At 34.8% G+C, this 20483-nt stretch overlaps 1 protein-coding gene across 1 annotated transcript; it reads right to left on the bottom strand.

Moving 5' to 3' along the window:
• Positions 1-4306: 4306 nt before the first annotated feature.
• Positions 4307-19810, bottom strand: LOC127835678 (uncharacterized). Its single transcript, XM_052362117.1, has 5 exons — positions 19634-19810; positions 18630-18772; positions 5167-5303; positions 4868-5019; positions 4307-4547 (listed from the first exon to the last, which is right to left on the bottom strand). Exons 1-4 carry the CDS (start codon positions 19808-19810, stop codon positions 4994-4996), a joined length of 483 nt encoding a protein of 160 aa, XP_052218077.1. The 3' UTR covers positions 4307-4547; positions 4868-4993.
• Positions 19811-20483: the final 673 nt, after the last annotated feature.

Raw genomic sequence — 20483 nt, 5'->3', positions numbered from 1 at the left:
TACAACGTTTTCAAGAATAATGGAATATAAACCCGTTTCATAATTGGAAGAAATGTTTACATTTTTGCAACTAGCGTGATGTGTAGCCTCAGAGCGCTGACATATGCTAAAAATAGCCGAAAATAAATTCAATTTTATTTCTATTTTAACAACTTTTTACCAGCAGAAAGTAACTTATCAGATCACTACAAACGTTTTAACCATTTAGAAAAGACCTACTTTGTGAGTGATACCGGAAAACGTTAAAAGTCGTCGTTAGATTTTGGGTGACCTAAGTCACTTTCACTTTCTCTTTCGCGAGTAAACAGTAATGTAAATAAACTGATTGTTTGTAAACACAATTGACTTGGAGGACACTTTATTTTGAGCTCAAAACAAGTTGTATTGCTCATTGTTTTATTATTATGTCCAATAGCATATATATATATATATATTGTTTTTTGATAACATTTATAAATAAAATATGAAAAAAAAATATTTAAAAATGTTTAAATAATTACGTATCCTCACCTTTATAGAGCTTTTAAAAATTTGGCCGGGGCCAATTCGCATTGGTGGCTAAAAAGTGTGGGATGCAGCCAAAGCTGATTGAAAAGAAACTAGTCATGTGGCATTAAGAGGCTGGCAAGACTAAGTTAATCAAAGTACTGACAGTATTGGTGTCGTGTAACGATGCTTTTGAAAAGGATTGATATAAAAGCATCTATTTAAGTTTATCTACATCACCACAATTGTGAATGTGGGTACGAAAATTTTGGGTAGGAAAAAAATGGGTACGAAAATTTTGGGTACAAAAATTATGCAAAAAAAAATAAGTACGTCAAAAGATTTGGTTACAAAAAAAATTTGGTAGGAAACAAATTGGGTACGAAAAATAAAATGGTTACGAGCACCAATTTGGGTACGAAAAAAAATTGGGTACGAAAATGTAGGGTACGAACAAAAAATTGGGGGTACGGGTAAGTAGTACCCGTGGGGAACTTGATCCTTTCAGCGAAACTGGGAGGCGGGTTACATTCTCGATCAACTATAACAAGAAATATCTTTAAAAAGGTATTTGACGTGTATTTTCTGTACCACTTATCTTAAAAAACTGTCTGTTACAGTAAAACGTTTGTGGGTTATAACATTACGTTTCAGCATATAAATTCAAAACTTGACATGCTCTTTAATTACACCATGCTCTTTAATTTCACATGTATATCATACCAAACTTTATATTTCGTTGTTTCCTTTCCTAAGTTAATGATGCTATGTGTACGGACGTGATTTCACAATCCCATGTGCATGAACATATACTTTTTCTCTTTTGATTATTGTTCTTTTACTCTAATTCAATAAGCTTAGGCATGTTTGTTCGTTAAGTACGGCAATAATTTCATGATGATTCCCGAGCGAAAGTAGGTATGAGCACATAGTCGTAAGAGCACTTGAATACGTGAGTTCGCACATGAACACATGGTAAGGTTAACTAAATCTCCGCGATATGACCTAATATGTGTTTAAAACAGCAAACAATATCCAACAAACGAATGTATTGTCAAACATAGTATGTGCACTGATGTGGCTCTGTAATTTATGTTTGAAAAGTTTATTAAATGAGAGAGCATGCTGAAGAGCGAGAATCACAGATATGATACGGCTATAATGCTGTTTATATACCATAGTCGCTACAACGTTTACAAATGGCAGGTTCGAAATAATTCGTTTTCTTTACACTCATGATCGCGTTTTGATTCGCAATTTATTTACTGAATTACGACAAATGTCAAATACAATACAGAAAATGCATAGTTGTTTCATTGATCTATTAACATATAATGGATTGAATATGACTGATTTAAAAATAACGTTTTCAAACTATAATTATTAAATCTTCTCCCAGAATATGCTGTCCTATTTATAGCTGAGCTTCCTATACCTTTATCAATGATAATCAGCGAGGTATGCCGATTAGAAAAATCGAGCTATCTCAATCGGACTGGCTCGGTCTTTTACATAGGTTGCCATTGTGAATTTTTTTTTCATGATATGATAACTTAGACGACGCTTCGCAGCATCGTCAATAATGTGCGATAAAGCGCTATTTTGTTTTGAGCAACGCTCCAATTTTATTTTTTTATATAAGTATATAGACAGTCTACATGTCCTTGTTTAGTATAGGCACCTGGTACAAAATTAACGAAATATGTGTTGCTTGTTTTTTTCTTACCCAACTTCTCAGATGCAAACACATTTACTTAACTTTAAGCTTAATAACACCGCATAATTATATATGTTTAGATTCTTAGTTTCCTTTACATGTATATGAAATCCCTAGTACGAAAATTATGCTCTCCCAAGTTTCCGGATATCGTTGCTGGAAACAAATGTGGATCGTAATGTCTGAGTTTTAAGAAGTGATTACTGCTTACCTTATCGAAGATTGTTTAATGATTTTAATACGTTTTATATACTTTCGTGAATAAATCGTCCATTTAAAATGATGAATGCGCTGCTTTATATTTCGACTGTTTGGTAAATGGTCTTTTACTTGCTTTCTAAAAAAATCCAAAACCTTATTAAGTACTGAAATGAAAGAATATTTGGTATTGAACTCGTCTCGCAAGATATTTATAATATCTTCAAAAGTTCGTTGCATTAAAACAAATTACACACTGATAGCAAATATGGTGATGATAAAACGGAAACCCTATTATAACTCCAGAAGTGCGACGCAGAATGAATAAGTTAGAGCCTTAGTTATGTTCACCTTGGCATATTTTGTGAAAAACCATTTTCTTAGTTGTTGAAGTTGTTGAAGTTGTTTATTAATAACATTATTAAGGTGTTTTCTTATTCCAGCAACAGTCACCCGATTTTTGATTTCTAGTAAAATACGAGCGTTTTTTTATTTATTTTGTAATGGTATTCCATATGCATGCCATTGTCTTAAGAATGTTAAGTTCTCTCTGAGAAAGCGCAGGATCCAGTTGTATACTATGTACTTTTATTTTATACCTTATGATAAAATATGACATTTCTGCAGTGAAATAACAACAGTGAAAATAAACAAATTGATATTTTCACCGGTGAAAATAACAAAATTTCGGAACTACTTTTTCTATATTTAGATTATCATAAATAATTTTGAATATATTTTCTATGACCACGAGTGAATTTAAATCGACATTCCACCGAAAACAACACATTTTCTTTTTATTGTATGCTTTTTCGCCGTTTATTTACATTGTAAAAGAGTTTTAATGGAGAATTTCGCAGTTGTAATAACGTCATTTCGTCACACTTATGACGTCATTTTGTGTATTGAAATGTATTGTGGCATGCCACGGGAGAAAGGGTAATTTTTCAGCGAAAGGGAAACAGCCGTTAATTATTTTCTTGAAAAAGGGGCATAAAAGAAACATAAAATGTGTTCATGTAAGTGTAAGATCGTTTGTTATTTAACTCGTTATCAAAGAAAAAAATGATATTTTCTATGATCACTCGTGAAATAACAAACGATCTTACACTGACATGAACAAATATCCTCTGTATATTGTTTGTTCAGAGCTTCGGGAACACAAATACGGATACGCAAAGAAAGTAATGACATTCAGAGTAGCTAAAGCTAAATGTTTTCATTATAATTTCGTTTGTACTTTTTTCATTACTTTTCAATTCGCTTTTTGAGTAATCGCAGGAATACATTTTGCAGACAAATGAACTAAAACTAAGACGGGCAGACGGTCGGACATATACGGAAGGATTTTATAGCTATAGTAACATACGATGAAAATATAGGCAAATACCGATTAATCTTTTCTATAACAAACAACACCATATGACTATTTGCTATAAAATGCTATCTAGTGAAGTAGAAGTGTCTTCTGTTCATATTGGTCACGAATATCTTCGCATAACACAATATCATCGTCAAATATCCGTGAACAATGTGTTTAATCGTCGATCTAAACATATTTTCAAGCGCACGGTCATCCACATATTAAAAACTGTAAGCGGTTTGTGAGGTTCAATGTCAATAAGATCAGATTAGATTAGATTAGATTAGATCATAATTAAGCCTTTTGAAATGATTTAATAATATTCAGTAATTACGCAGAAAATTCGTCCTCAATTCCCCGTGCCCGTGAAATAAAAATGAAAACACTTAAGTCATAATTGACTAACGCAGTTTCCGAAGAAGATCGACGATAATGTTTGTTTTCATGTTTTATCATAGATATTGACATGGAGCTCCATTTACAAAAGTAAATTCAGATATGTTTTCAAAAATGGCTTTTTCCATTTACTGTATTCAAACATATCAACAGCCACTGTCAGTTATAGTTGTGAACACCAATTACAGAAAGAACAGAAACTAGCAGCAACATAAATGTGATCGGCGGCGCCATCGGGATATGTGTGTTGTTTGCGGATGACGTCACATGCGGTTTGTCAAAGTGAAGCGTTAGAATGGCGACTTCTGACCTCAGACCGAAAGTAGAGCGCTTTCGGTAATATCTGCGTCGGCGTCTTCCGTTTATGTTTCCATCAAATCCGCATTTCTTAAAAAATACGATAAAGTTGCGCTTACAAATAGGGATTTTTTTCCATTCAGATACAAATAAGGTTTGACTTATTTTTCATTTTTCAACAAAGGCTATAAAGCATGGGATATTTGTGCATCAAAACCCTTGTTTTTTGTTTAATTACCTACACGATTTACCTATTAAGCTACAAGTTATTTATCTAAGAATATGTACCTCAGCGCTAACGGAACCACGATGTATATATTTATTTCCCTATTTACCATTAATTAAATCGTTCAACATGACACGAATTGTCAAGTAATTTGTATTTCTTTAAAAGAAAAATTATCACTCACCGCATTGCAGTTCTTGGTATCACTGGGCAGACACACTCGTACGGAACACACAATCGAGACGGTCCGTAAAGCCGACCGGAAATAGCGTCAGGAAGCCGCCAGCGCCGAAAGTCGGGAAAAAGTCGCTCACTTTGCCGGATGACGTACTGCATCTTGAGTTAAAAGTATCCATCAGTGCGGAGTCAGCAATTGCATTATAGAGATTATACATATAGTTTCAAACATTACGCATGCAAAAAATCATGTATTAATTACAATCCATTGTTGTTAATAGTTAAGAAACATTTTGCTTCCCCTACCTATCTGTAAATCCAAGACGATCTTCCTTGCGTCCTGCACTAGGACCTCCGTGCCGGAAGTGTCTTCCCCAAGACGAGTTATTATGCGGACAACGTTCGGCAAGTCCACGTCCTTCGTTGGTATGGGGATGTCCTCGCTAAACATTGAAAGACATTAAATATATAATGATGTCGCTTTATGCTTTCATGTTGGTTTTGCCAGCTAAAATATGCACTGTTGGGAAGGTCAGTAAACTATTAAATCGTATTAAATGCTCAACCAAATTGGTCGCTTTTAAGCGGTCAGTTGGTCGGAAAAGTACATAAATAAGAACAAGGTATTTAAATCATACATTTGAAAACCGTTATAAGCATAGACGAGCATATTAAGTTTATTAGAAAATAATGTCGAACTCGTTCTTGTATTACTCCGATGATATTGGATTCGTGAAATACTCACGTGATATGAAGTCCCACACTGACGTCACGCGTGATGCCCTCGTGCGGGATCTGTCTGCAGACGACAGGCTGTGAGATGTAGTTGTCCTCTGTGACGAGACCCGACACGTTGTGCTCCCAGAAGGTCACTATGTGCATCGCGTCCTAGAAGACAAGTTCAGTGTTTGTTTGTATGCTTTAACACGCATGATCAAGAAGTGTATCAAAAATTGTAATCATTTAAAATTCCACATGCCCATCTTGTAAAAAGCAAAAATACTGTTCCATTTGAACGACAAAAGTCGTTGAAAAAGTACTGATGGTGTTCAAATAAATATTGAGATGTTCGTTTTGCACTAATGTAATGCGAACAGACACAATGATCAGATGAACCTAAAGTCGTACGGATTGCATTATTTTGTATAAAAGGAGTAATGGATAAAGTTCGCATTAAAACTCAATGCAAGACCAAATATAAATTGACATGCTCTATAAGTTTACATTTATAAATTCAAAACTTTATTGAGTGTTATCGCAAGGAAGCTTGGCTCCAACTCAACAGGCATGTGTACTTTTTGATCGACGAAAACCCAGTCAATTGTGCTTGTTGTTCAAGTGCTTTTGTCCAAAATGAATTCATAACTTTTGTTTTACAAGTTTTTATTTTAAGCCTTAACTGGTTAAAGCGGTTATGGATGGATATCAAACAATTGTTATGATTTTGCTTTCCCTTAAATTACAACTTGTACCAATTGTTATGGGGCATTTGATTGTCCCGCTGCATAAATATCTTAATAAAAGTACGTCAAAAGTTATCCTGGCCCGCTACTCAAATTAAAGTTTTATTTAAATCATGGTAAAAGCATTTATATTTGAATATGGAACTTGGTTGTTTTTATAGATTTCGTCGCAATGTATTAAGTTATCTGAAAACCATAAACATTTCTTCTTATCCCTATACACTTCATGTAAGACATTTATTTAATGCTGTCATTTGCAAATTTAGAAAATGTCAATCCTACTCACCAGCTGACATTGGTCGAGCCAGACCTCCACATGCACATCAGCGACTCTCGGACGACACGTCTCTGACGTCACGTTCACCGTCTTGAACCGGAAGTTGGGGTTGGGAACCACAATGGTGCCGTTAGGAAAGCATCTTAGGGCTGATAAGAGATTTTCTTACAGTGATATTAGCTGTCATTCAACAACCTTACCGCATATACAACTTGTAACAAGTGATTAATATTGTTCCGATAGTTATACTTTATATAATAATGGCGTATGTTAATCTGATTTTACATTAATTTGTATAACGTTATTTATCCATAGGTAAGATTTGTCCTAAAAATAATTCGTACAGTTTGATTAACTGTCGTTGAAAAAACTAACCACGCACCTTATTTTCTAAAAGTATTTAATATTGTTCCGATAAATATTCTCTATTTATTAATGGTGTTTGGTTTTCTGATTTTACATCACTTTGTATAACGATATATATCTTTGTCCTGTGCTTATATATCGCCATGGCGTATTGGAAATGGTGTCCGTCAAGCGACCAGTAGGTCAATTGTTCAATCCCCACGGGGGGAGCATTCTTTAAATATCTTCAAAGTACTTGTTCTAACCAGTAAACGAACTCGATAGCGTTTCAATAAGCATTTGGCCTTTCATGAAATCGATAACAAAATAAACAGATTGTATATGCGGTTAGGTTGTTGAATAACAGATTATAAAACACACTCTAAAAATTATGATGTAAGCATCAAAGTTTCATATACATTTTAACATATATTCACATTGCATTTAAGATATCCGGAAGATACACGTACGTTAAATGCGTTGAATTATATATATGAACTTTGATATTGACCGCTGTCAATTATTAAGAATTCTGACTGTTTATTTCGAAATATTCAATCTTCTGCGTGTATCCAATTAGCATAAACAATTAACAAATAATGGACGGTCACTATTTTATTGTCCTGCTTAAACATGTTCATATAATTATTTGTATCATACGAGATAATTACTGTTCAGAATTCGCAGCAAAAAAACTCTTACGCCGTCAATTTAAATAGTATTAACAAACACATTACTAGCACGATAGTGCGATGAAAGGGAAATTAACTTACTGGTAAGGAAGTATTGTCAGACACATAAAATTAAATTGAAACGAAATTTTACATTCTTTAATAGGTTTACATGTATTCACTTTTTTAAGTATCAATTAAAAAATGAAACAATTACCTCAAACTGTCATCGAAACATAAACCGTTACATCAACTTAAATGCAAGAATAATAAGCTGTCAAAACTTTGTTTATTCAACATACCTTCTTCACTAAATGCAAACATCACTAACAAAATGAAGTTAAAAAGCATGACTATTCCTTATAACTTCGAAAAATTTATAATAGTTTGTTAGAACAGCTCTACAAAAACACGTATATGTTTTCGAAATAAATTGTGCAGTTTTTACCTTCTAAAACGTGCATTTATATAATCACTAAAACCGTGCAATAGTCGTGGTAAAATATTTGAATGCATTAAACTTGACGACTTTTTATTTTCTCGTGACATTACCAACATTCTTCTGCGAATATCTCAGTTTGTTTACGTATATAACATGACCTTATTGTATAAGGCACGTACTGTTATAAACATTTTAAATTTGAAACAATTAAATAAAACAATGCTTTATCAATAAACATCACAGCTATGTCAACCTTCGAAATTTTGAAATTAGAGTCTCCGCTTCGAATGTTAAAACGTAATTTTCTGTCTATGTCTAGTCTTGATTACATTTTTATTGACAGTGCATAGATATGCACGCTAACGAGACGATTGATTCGGGATAATGCGTTTTTTAGTTATATTTTACTGGGTTTCTTTCCCCTTTAATAAGGGCTGTTTACCGCCGCGTGACAAACACGTGTCAGTTAATCAAAATGTAATCAAGATATAGGCGTGTGATTGGATTATTTTTGTATTGTGTTACAGGAAGATTCAGGCGTAGCAGCGCAGACTTTAATTACAAAAGTTCGAAGGTTAACGTACCAGTGATATTTGGTGATAAATGCCTGATTGTGTTTGATTTAGTCAATTTAAAATGTTTATACCAGTACGTGCTAATACACGAATGAAATGAAATTATTGAGAAAAAAGAACTTATTTGCTTACTGCAAATCATATACATAATATTTGTAATAAAATAATTTCCTCATAATCTTTATTGTCCGTTTTTGACATTCAACTTGGAATGTTTGTGTTATGGACAACCGCATGATATACTGTATTAAAGTGATTATTTGTATGTTTCTTTTCGCATACCTGTGTTATAATTTAAAAATAAGATGTAAATATATGTAGATATAACGTATACGATGTAATACGATGTAATACTGCTCAGTATTAGGAAACCCGTACTACCATCTGCATGTTCATTAGACATATTGTGATACATTTTTGTCCAATTACAATTACGCGTTAAAACGCGTTTATCTCGTAAAATTTCAGGGTCCGCACTCGGTCACTTAATCAGGGGAAGACATAATTGACCATCGATAAACGATGTTAACACAGTTTTGCTTTCACGATGTAAAAACAAACACTACAAAATAGTGTAGTCTCATGATAACAGGGCAACCATTTTATTATCTAACCACAAATGAAAGTTTTGATAGACTGTAGAAATTTGCCAGTTTGCTATAAAGAGCACAGTTGACTTCAATTTCTATCGAAACAGAGTGTGCTAATAGGTTCTATTTACGAGACGCAATATGATATTTAAAGACCAGAGTCGTGCGAAAATGTGTATTATATGCGGCCAGCGTTGCTATAGCCCAGCCTGCACGCCCACAGTCTGGTTAGGAGATACCTCATGAGACAATGAAGCATTGCATGATTTTATAACAGGAAACGTAGCTACTGACTAGACTGTGCATTTGCATAGGTTTGGCTTGAGCTACGCTGGCCGAAACGCCATAAGACCAATTTTTGCATGACGCGGCCCTGACAGTGTTATTTGAACGAGTCGAAAGAAAACTATGTGTTAATATTGTATTAACCTATCATATATTTCGATGGCGAAGAAATAAACTTATAATATAGGGATAATACACGTTTTCGAGGTCATGTTCATCTGCGGGAGCGCCCGCAGATGATCATGTCCAAAAAATGTGTATTTTCGCTATTATTGCATAAACAAATCACAAATACCAAAATAAATTAAAATAACATTGAAAGCAATATGTCTTGTTCATTCGACATCAACAAAGTAATTCGATTATTTCATATGACGTCATACAATTCAAAGTTGTGTTTTACATAGGCCTCACTCGGTCATCATCAGAAATGACAAGGCCTTACCTTCGGATAGGCAGTTTTCAATTTAAAATGTGTTTAAACAGTGGATTATTGCAAATTTGAAATGCAGCCGCGCAAAGTAAGAAATGAGGAATTATTTTGGAATTTGCTTGTCGTGACGGATAAATATATCGTCAGAATAAATCATTGTTTTCATAAATGTTTCTTTTGTACAGGTCTATCTTATTTTGTTCCAACTAAATTTTCTTAAAATATAATTCTGCCAACATATTGTCACTGAAGTATTTCAAGCATACAGCAGGAACGTTGAAGCTTCATACACACTTACAATTACTGCATAGTCTTTTGAAAGTGTTGAGTAACCTTTAATTCATTGACCTTGCCAATAAAATAAAGCTATTGTCAAGAGAGTGCAGATGGTATAATTTCAAAAGTAGATTGAAACATTCATTGCCTTTATCCCTGCATGCATGAGGAAACTGGTGCTTATCCAGTTCCCCATTCATGCTTGGAAAGTCGTTGAAGGCTGAAGAAGGGAAGTAACTACGCTTGGACCAGTTTATGGATATTGTAGCGCTCCTCTTATGTATGGGGGAAACAGACACAGTAACTCAGTTATTTGATTAAATCATTTATTAATTCTAACACTTGACATAACCACTTTTATGCAATAAACATATCTTGCTCACAGGATAAAAACAACAAAAGCCACAGTAACACTTGTATCGTCGTATTCCAAGTTACAAAAGCGCGTTTGATTTAAACTCGCGAAATCCGTCGGGAGGGCAGTCGGCACCGAACACTTTAAAAAACTATTTTACGGTATAAAATGATCTCCCAAAAAAGACAGAATGAGGTTACTTAAAGTTAAACTAATCCGTTTACATACGTAGAATTGATAAATCCAACAAGCGTGTATTCCAACTTTTGAAATTTAAGCCCTCCCGCTCTGGAACTTCACAGGCTATTTATAGCTCACACAACGATTGCGTTGGTCGACCGGGTCGATCGAGTTTACACGGCCTATGGTCGACCAAAAATACGCACACAGACGATTATAGCATATGTGAAAACAATGACATTCCGTGTAGAACCAAACCACGAAAATGGCTTCATTAAAGAAATTGCATATGTAAACGTTATAGGATTAGGACTCGAACCTTAAACCTTGATTAAAAGAAAAATATGGCGCAAAATAAGCATGTTTATGATCAAAATCGTTCATCATAATGCAAAATAAAACAGTAGGTAACCTTAGTGTCAAAATTAACTGTAATGTTTATTGTAATAAAAATGTATACATATAAAGAAAACTGGGGCACAGCAATATGAAAAACACATAACAGGGCTTAAGCGAGACGTGAATCGCCTTGTTAATACACGTTCATGCCCTCCTTTTGCCAAGTTTCTGTATCCAGCCAGAGGGCATTATAGATAGAGTTTATGCAATAATACGAATTGATAGGACACATACAAATTGTGAGGTTATCTGCCGAAGAATAATATTTATCTAAGAGCACTATAGCGGAATTAACGTGCACTTAAGAACACACATTTAATGCGGCGGATATGCGACTAGCAGGTGATGAAACAACAAAAACAATCAAATCTTTGTTTTCTATTTAATTATTTAGAGACATAAATTTTCAAACTTTCTTTCAAAGTCAGGATATACAAAGAATATATTTTTTTAAGTTGTTTCTTGCTAATACTAAACACTTGAAATCAGTATAGTCGCATTGCTGTGGAACGACGGGTCGAATTTTCGTTATTAACTCTTTCTTACAACGACGTCAATTGTTAAACTTAATCATGTTATTCTAAGTGCGTATATAAGCAAAGCTGGTATGTGGCGTCTAACCTTTCTTCGATTTTGAAATATCGCCAGAAGAATTTCCCACTAACGTAATAACAAGTAACTTATAAACATATATTAAATTGGATTTAAATCTGTTTCTATCATGTCCGCGTTTTTATTTAAATGTAAACAGAGGGTTAATTTATTTTTGGGAATCATCGAAACATTAATATATAATCGGATTCCAAAAAAGTTCCGTCGCACGACGAATTATGTTTGTACCGAAACAGTCATATATTTTGGAAGGGGGCATAGGTACGTCAAAGGTGTTTGATTTTATTCCACACATCGCTTTAACGGATATGTTTTGTCAGTGTTTTGGTACAGTGGTATCCAGGGAAAACCCCATCTGGCCGGTATGGCGACCACTAACCAAGATCGCATGCTCCAAAACGGTGCTGAAAAACTCAATATATATATATATATATATATATATATATATATATATATATATATATATATATATATATATATATATATATATATATATATATATATAGTGATGTTTATATATATATACCTCTCGAAGTCGCATTCAATTCGCTTCCCTCTACGGTATTGCTTTACAAACGGACTTTAGTCGGCTTTAGATTGCAAACAGCAGTAACTCGTCTACCTACATAACGTTGTAACGATCTGCTGGTCTGCCAGTAGCAATTCCATATAGTTATGCCAGTTATTACAAACTGAAACGGACATTGAGTAAAAATTATTATCAGTAAAGTTTTTTAGAATTCAACAACCTTGCAATACATTAACTGGTTTCTTTGTAGACTCGCATCATGAACTTTAAATTAAACACATATGGCATGCAGTATAAGCCATACAAAAACATGGCGCTATAGTGATCGAGCGTCCTATTTCCACACCTACAGACGTGTTTCAATAAAACGTGTAGTAAATGTATAGTAAAATGTAAAGGTCGAGTGCCAGAGTAGTCTACGATTGTGCTTCGCGATGAAAACACCAAAAAAAACACTTGCACAAATATAAATGTGGACTAATAGACTCGGACACCGGCCTCCTAAGCCGGGGATTGCGGGTTCGAGTCCCGCCGGAGGTTATATCACGATTTTTACATATATAATCATAAGATCAAAGGTTTCAAGGGATCTTTTCACAGATATCGGCAGATATTGAAGTTTATCAGTAAATGCTTTCTGTATGTTGATAAATGTAAACATTAGATCTAAAAAGCACCAGTACAATATAAGTTTAAAATTAAAGAAAGAACAAAAAGTAACACTCAACTGGGCTCAAACCACTTACCACTGGAGTAAAAGTCCAGCGCTTTAACCATTCGGCCATCCGTGCTCATACAATACGTGGTGCATTTTATACCGTATATAAGCAATCCTCGTAGTGTCACAAAATATAACGACAACAACAAAACTCTCCAAATTATTCAATCGTTTTGCGTTGCAAAGCTTTATAATTTTCAGGTTTTAAAACGTCAAAAATGCATATAATGGATATTTCAGAGCATGGTAAATGTTCAGTATTACTGTTTTCTCACAAATATCATAGCTACAACGAACATTTGCGAATCTGAAACATTTTTTTATTTTGTCAATGATCCAAAACGTAAAAAGGCCCATTTAATTAGTTTTGGCTAAAATCTGAATGTGTGTAAATTTAAATAAACGTACTTGGCTGACATACGCAATAGACCTACCCGTGCAGACAAACTTACAAAGGACGAACAGGCAAAGACTTACAGAAACAAAGGCATACAATGGGCGAATTTTATGATAAATCTGTAGGCGAGCTGCTCGGAATCTACTCGTTATAAGCCTTTGAATACTACTGATCGTATCTTAGAGCAATACATTGCTTAATGATTTAAAGCGTCTTGTCGTTGTTTTTGTTGTTGGAGCTTCGACACCCTACGATTCAGTTTTTTTTTACTTTGCGTCGATCAATCAAACAGTATGCAGATATTAACAAGTGTACGAATTTAAGAGGAGAGTAGAATTGCAGTAAAGAAAGCACCTACTGGATCTTAACATCATTATATAATGGTACGACATTGTTGATGAGAATGTATTAGTCGATTGTGCAAGAAGCGCTTTACTAATGACTAAGAAGCAGATTTCCGGCTAGAGCGCTTGCTGACATACGCTTTTATAACTTTCGTTTCAATTGGGGTCCAATTTCAGGTCCGATATGAGATGAGATCTGTTGAGGCCTGACCTTTTATAAAAGACAGTAAAATGTAGAGGTCTAGATAAGTTAACGATTGTGCGTCAGCATTAATAAACCAAAGGGGCACATATATTTTAGTTTCAAGCCTTAGACTAGTAAAACAAAGTATCGCCTCCGTGGCCTAATGGATAGTTCTGAACATAAATAATAAATTCATACATTCCTATACACAGATATTTTTCTTCCAGACCTTGTTTTAAGAGCTCAACTGTAAAGGGGTCTTGTCACAGACTTTCGCATGTATTGAAGTTTGACATTAAATGGTTTATATGGATAAATGTTAACAAGGGATCTAAAAGTCTCCAGTAAAAAATCAAGAATACAATTTAAAAAAAAGAAAAAAAGTAACCCTAAACAGGGCTCGAACCACTGACCCCTGGAGTCGTGGATTAAAATTCTACCACTTACAACACTCGGCCATCCGTGCTCATAAAATAAAGGATGTGTTTAATCCTTTATATAAGGAATCATCTTAGTTTCACAAAATATAACGACAACAACAGAACACTCCAAATAATTCAATCGTTTCGCGTTGCATAAAATGGCTTATTTCACAGCATGGTAAATGTTCAGTATTACTGTTTCCTCACAAATATCATAACTAAAACTAAAATTTGCGATTCTGAAACAACATTGGTAACTTACCAAGTACTAAACAGCAATGGAGAAAATTGGGGGTCAAAGGATTATATTTTTTGTAATAGTTCAATGTCCGTACGCCCTTTCAAATTTCGAACAGAAATACTGACCGGAGCCAGCATTCCATCTGTTTTCGAATTGCATTAATTCTACTTCCTGTATGCAGCTATAGTTACAATACCAATGCTTTGGTAACTTACAAACATCCAAGAAAAATCACCACAACTCAAACCTGACTTTCATTATTATTTAGACACTCAAAATGGTGCTTACTTGAGCAATGTTCTCTTTAGTTAAAAAATTCGCATTGGGGGCTAAAAAGTGTGGTATGCAGCCATAGCTGATTGAAAGGAAACTCGTCCTGTGGCATTAAGAGGCTGGTAAGACTAAGTTAATAATGTGCGATAAAGTGCTATTTCGTTTTGAGCAACGGTCCAATTTTATTTTTTTTAATATAAGTATATAGACAGTCTACATGTACTTGTTTAGTATAGGCACCTGGTACAAAATTTAACGAAATATGTGTTGCTTGTTTTTTTTCTTACCCAACCTCTCAGATGCAAACACATTAACTTAACTTTCAGCTTAATAACACCGCATAATTATATATGTTTAGATTCTTAGTTTCCTTTACATGTATATGAAATCCCTAGTACGAACATTATGCTCTCCCAAGTTTCCGGATATCGTTGCTGGAAACAAATGTGGATCGTAATGTCTGAGTTTTAAGAAGTGATTACTGCTTACCTTATCGAAGATTTTTGACTGATTTTAATACGTTTTATATACTTTCGTGAATAAATCGTCCATTTAAAATGATGAATGCGCTGCTTTATATTTCGACTGTTTGGTAAATGGTCTTTTACTCGCTTTCTTAAAAAATCCAAAACCTTATTAAGTACTGAAATAAAAGCATATTTGGTATTGAACTCATCTCTCAAGATATTTTTAATATCTTAAAAAGTTCGTTGCATTAAAACAAATTACACACTGATAGCAAATATGGTGATGATAATACGGAAACCCTTAGTTATGTTCACCTTGGAATATTTTGTGTAAAATCATTTTCTTAGTTGTTTAAGTTGTTTATTAATAACATTATTAAGGTGTTTTCTTATTCCAGCAACAGTCACCCGATTTTTGATTTCTAGTAAAATACGTAATTACACAGAAAATTCGTCCTCAATTCTCCGTGCCCGTGAAATAAAAATGAAAACACTTGAGTCATAATTGACTAACGCAGTTTCCGAAGACGATCGACGATTAAGTTTTTTTTAAATGTTTTATCATAGATATTGACATGGATCTCCATTAGCAAAAGTTCGTACAAATATATTTGCAAAGTGGCTTATTCATTTACTGTATTCAATTATCAACAGCCACTGTCAGTTATAGTTGTGAACACCAAATTACAGAAAGAACAGAAACTATCAGCAACATAAATGTGGTCGGCGGCGCCATCGGGATATGTGTGTTGTTTGCGGATGACGTCACATGCGGTTTGTCAAAGTGAAGCGTTAGAATGGCGACTTCTGACCTCAGACCGAAAGTAGAGCGCTTTCGTGTATATCTGCGTCGGCGTCTTCCGTTTATGTGGCCATCAAATCCGCATTTCTAAAAAAATACGATAAAGTTGCGCTTACAAATAGGGATTTTTTTCCATTACCGTCAGTTATAGTTGTGAACACCAAATTACAGAAAGAACAGAAACTATCAGCAACATAAATGTGGTCGGCGGCGCCATCGGGATAAGTGTGTTGTTTGCGGATGACGTCACATGCGGTATGTCAAACTGAAGCGTTAGAATGGCGACTTCTGACCTCAGATCGAAAGTAGAGCGCTTTCGTGTATATCTGCGTCGGCGTCTTCCGTTTATGTTTCCATCAAATCCGCATTTCTAAAAAAATACGATAAAGTTGCGCTTACAAATAGGGATTTTTTCCATTCAGATACAAATAAGGTTTGACTTAATTTTCATTTTTCAACAAAGGCTATAATGGAATATTTGTGCATCACAACCCTTGATTTTTGTTTTAATTAACTACATTATTTACCTATTTAGCTACAAGAAAAATGTTTTTATCTAAGAATATGTAACTCAGCGCTAACGGAACCACGATATATGTATATATTTATTTCCCTATTTACCATGAATTAAATCATTCAACATGACACGAATTGCCAATTAATTTGTATTTCTATAAGATAAAAATTCTCACTCACCGCAGTGCAATTCTTGGTATCACTGGGCATACACACTCGTACGGAACACACAATCGCCACGGTTCTGTCGGCACGGTCCGTAAAGCCGACCGGAAATAGCGTAAGGAAGCCGCCAGCGCCGGAAGTCGGGACAAAGTCGCTTACTTTGCCGGATGACGTACTGCATCTGGAGTTAAAAGTATCAATCAATGCGAAGTCAGCATTTGCATCATAGAGATTATATATATATAGTTTGAAACATTAATCATGTTTTAACATGTCGTTGCGTTTGAACGTAATTGTACCCAATCGGGTAATACTACCCCACGCGCTGACAGTAACATAGTATCATGGGTTTTCCCAAAACGTTCATAGCATGATAGCCATTCGGTTACCAACATGAATATGCGAAAAAATATTGTTGTTGAGCGCTTGAATGCTCTATACAATATCAACTGCGACTGCTATTTTTATATTTAAAATTAGAATAATTAAACTAAACGAAGTAAAGGAGTGTATAAGCAAGTAATGCCAACCTCGCCATTCGGCCTCGGTTCACATAAGTGTTCTCGATGTACAATATATTCTCAATTTCTTATTATATGTATGATTTTTCGATTTCTATATAGAATATAGTGTTAGTAAACAAGATACATTTAGAACGGCCACGTTCTATGATTATTTCTAACAGACAAATATGCTCCCGCTTCCATGCGAAGAGATTTGTGATGCGTTTAAAAATATTTCCTTGTTACGTCAGTTTAACATAACCGGATTCTATTCGTGCTCGTGTTAATTATGTCTTACCCGTTCGTGACCAGGATCACAACACCAATGTCCGACATGTAGCTGCACACGTCCGGTATGATCCGAAATTCCGCTGAAATCATATAAGCGTCGTTCTGAGAAAACGGGGCTTAAAGCATGTGCGTACATCGTCGTCTCCGATTTGCATGTGCAGTCCGCAAAAAATCCACGAAAATCAAGTGTGGGCGTTAAGTGTTGCGTCCAATTAGCTAGTGCGATCCTCGTGGGCTAATCTGGGACGACTCTTCACGCATGTGCATTTGAACCCGTTTCCCATAACCAGGCTTTTATATGTGCCATGTTATTAACTCAAATCGCCAAGGTTGACCCGTTTTTTTCACAGCTTAAACAAAAAATGAATTAAATTGAGCTCCATTAAATTAGTATATATTGTTCATTATAAAAATCATGAGATGCAGTGTTGCAGGTTTTTTTTAATAACTAGCGTACATTACCGGCGTATTTTATCCTTACACGGTGGAATTTTTTCTTGAACAATGCGAAACAAATCATGTATTATTTACAACCCATTGTTTTTAATTGTTAAAGAACCTTTTGCTTCCCCTACCTATCTGTAAATCCCAGACGATCTTCCTTGCGTCCTGCACTAGGACCTCCGTGCCGGAAGTGTCTTCCCCAAGACGAGTTATTATGCGGACAACGTTCGGCAAGTCCACGTCCTTCGTTGGTATGGGGATGTCCTCGCTAAACATTGAAAGACATTAAATATATAATGATGTCGCTTTATGCTTTCATGTTGGTTTTGCCAGCTTAAATATGCACTGTTGGGAAGGTCAGTAAACTATTAAATCGTATTAAATGCTCAACCAAATTGGTCGTTTTTAAGCGGTCAGTTGGTCGGAAAAGTACATAAATAAGAACAAGGTATTTAAATCATACATTTGAAAACCGTTATAAGCATAGATGAGCATATTAAGCTTATTAGAAAATAATGTCGAACTCGTTCTTGTATTACTCCGATGATATTGGATTCGTGAAATACTCACGTGATATGAAGTCCCACACTGACGTCACGCGTGACGCCCTCGTTCGGGATCTGTCTGCAGACGACAGGCTGTGAGATGTAGTTGTCCTCTGTGACGAGACCCGACACGTTGTGTTCCCTGAAGGTCACTATGTGCATCGCGTCCTAGAAGACAAGTTCAGCGTTTGTTTATATGCTTTAACACGCATGATCAAGAAGTGAATCAAAAATTGTATTCATTTAAAATTCCACATGCTCATCTCGTAAACAACAAAAATACTGTTCCATTTGAACGACAAAAGTCGTTGAAAAAATATTAATGGTGTTAAAATAAATATTGAGATGTTCGTTTTGCACTAATGTATGGCGAACAGACAAAATGATCAGATGAACCTAAAGTCGTACGGATTGCATTATTTTGTATTAAAGGAGTAATGGATAAAGTTCGCAGTAAAACTCACTGCAAGATCCAATATAAATTGACATGCTCAGTAAGATTACATTTATAAATTCAAAACTTTATTGAGTGTTATCGCAAGGAAGCTTGGCTCCAACTCAACAGGCATGTGTACTTTTTGATCGACGAAAACCCAGTCAATTGTGCTTGTTGTTCAAGTGCTTTTGTCCAAAATGCATTCATACTTTTTGTTTTACAAGTTTTAATTTTAAGCCTTAACTGGTTAAAGCGGTTATGGATGGATATCAAACAATTGTTATGATTTTGCTTTCCCTTAAATTACAACGTGTACCAATTGTTATGGGGCATTTGATTGTCCCGCTGCATAAATATCTTAATAAATGTACGTCAAAAGTTATCCTGGCCTGCTACTCAAAACAAAGTTTCATTTAAATCATTGTAAAAGCATTTATATTTCAATATGGAACTTGGTTGTTTTTATAGATTTCGCCGCAATGTATTAAGCTATCTGAAAACCATAAACATTTCTTCTTATCCCTATACACTTCATGTAAGACATTTATTTAATGCTGTCATTTGCAAATTTAGAAAATGTCAATCCTACTCACCAGCTGACATTGGTCGAGCCAGACCTCCACATGCACATCAGCGACTCTCAGACGACACGTCTCTGACGTCACGTTCACCGTCTTGAACCGGAAGTTGGGGTTGGGAACCACAATGGTTCCGTTAGGAAAGCATCTTAGGGCTGATAAGAGAAATCTTACAGTGATATTAGCTGTCATTCAACAACCTTACCGCATATACAACTTGTAACAAGTGATTGATATTGTTCCGACAGTTATACTTTTTATAATAATGGCGTATGTTAATCAGATTGTACATTAATTTGTATAACGTTATTTATCCATAGGTAAGATTTGTCCTAAAAATAATTCGTACAGTGTGATTAACTGTCGTTGAAAAAACTAACCACGCACCTTATTTTCCAAAAGTATTTAATATTGTTCCGATATATGTTCTCTATATATTAATGGTGTTTGGTTTTCTGATTTTACATCACTTTGTATAACGATATATATCTTTGTCCTGTGCTTATATATCGCCATGGCGTATTGGAAATGGTGTCCGTCAAGCGACCAGTAGGTCACTTGTTCAATCCCCACGGGGGAGCATTCTTTAAATATCTCCAAAGTACTTGTTCTAACCAGTAAACGAACTCGATAGCGTTTCAATAAGCATTTGGCCTTTGATGAAATCGATAACAAAATAAACAGATTGTATATGCGGTTAGGTTGTTGAATGACAGATTATAAAACACACTCTAAAAATTATGATGTAAGCATCAAAGTTTCATATACATTTTAACATATAGTCACATGGCATTTAAGATATCCGGAAGATACACGTACGTTAAATTTTTGAATTATATATATGAACTATGGTATTGACCGCTGT

This window comes from Dreissena polymorpha, chromosome 6 (genome assembly GCF_020536995.1).
Source record: "Dreissena polymorpha isolate Duluth1 chromosome 6, UMN_Dpol_1.0, whole genome shotgun sequence".
Lineage (NCBI taxonomy): Eukaryota > Metazoa > Mollusca > Bivalvia > Myida > Dreissenidae > Dreissena > Dreissena polymorpha.
This window is presented reverse-complemented; position numbering and strand designations above follow the sequence as displayed.

What these genes read in the sequence shown, in the direction of transcription:
- LOC127835678 (XM_052362117.1), bottom strand. Translation starts at nt 19,810, where the DNA reads ATGACAGCTAATATCACTGTAAGATTTCTCTTATCAGCCCTAAGATGC. An exon ending in AGTGTGGGACTTCATATCAC is followed by an intron (nt 5,304 to 18,629) that starts GTGAGTATTTCA and finishes TTCAATGTTTAG; the next exon opens with CGAGGACATCCCCATACCAA. An exon ending in CGTCTTGGATTTACAGATAG is followed by an intron (nt 5,020 to 5,166) that starts GTAGGGGAAGCA and finishes TTTTAACTCAAG; the next exon opens with ATGCAGTACGTCATCCGGCA.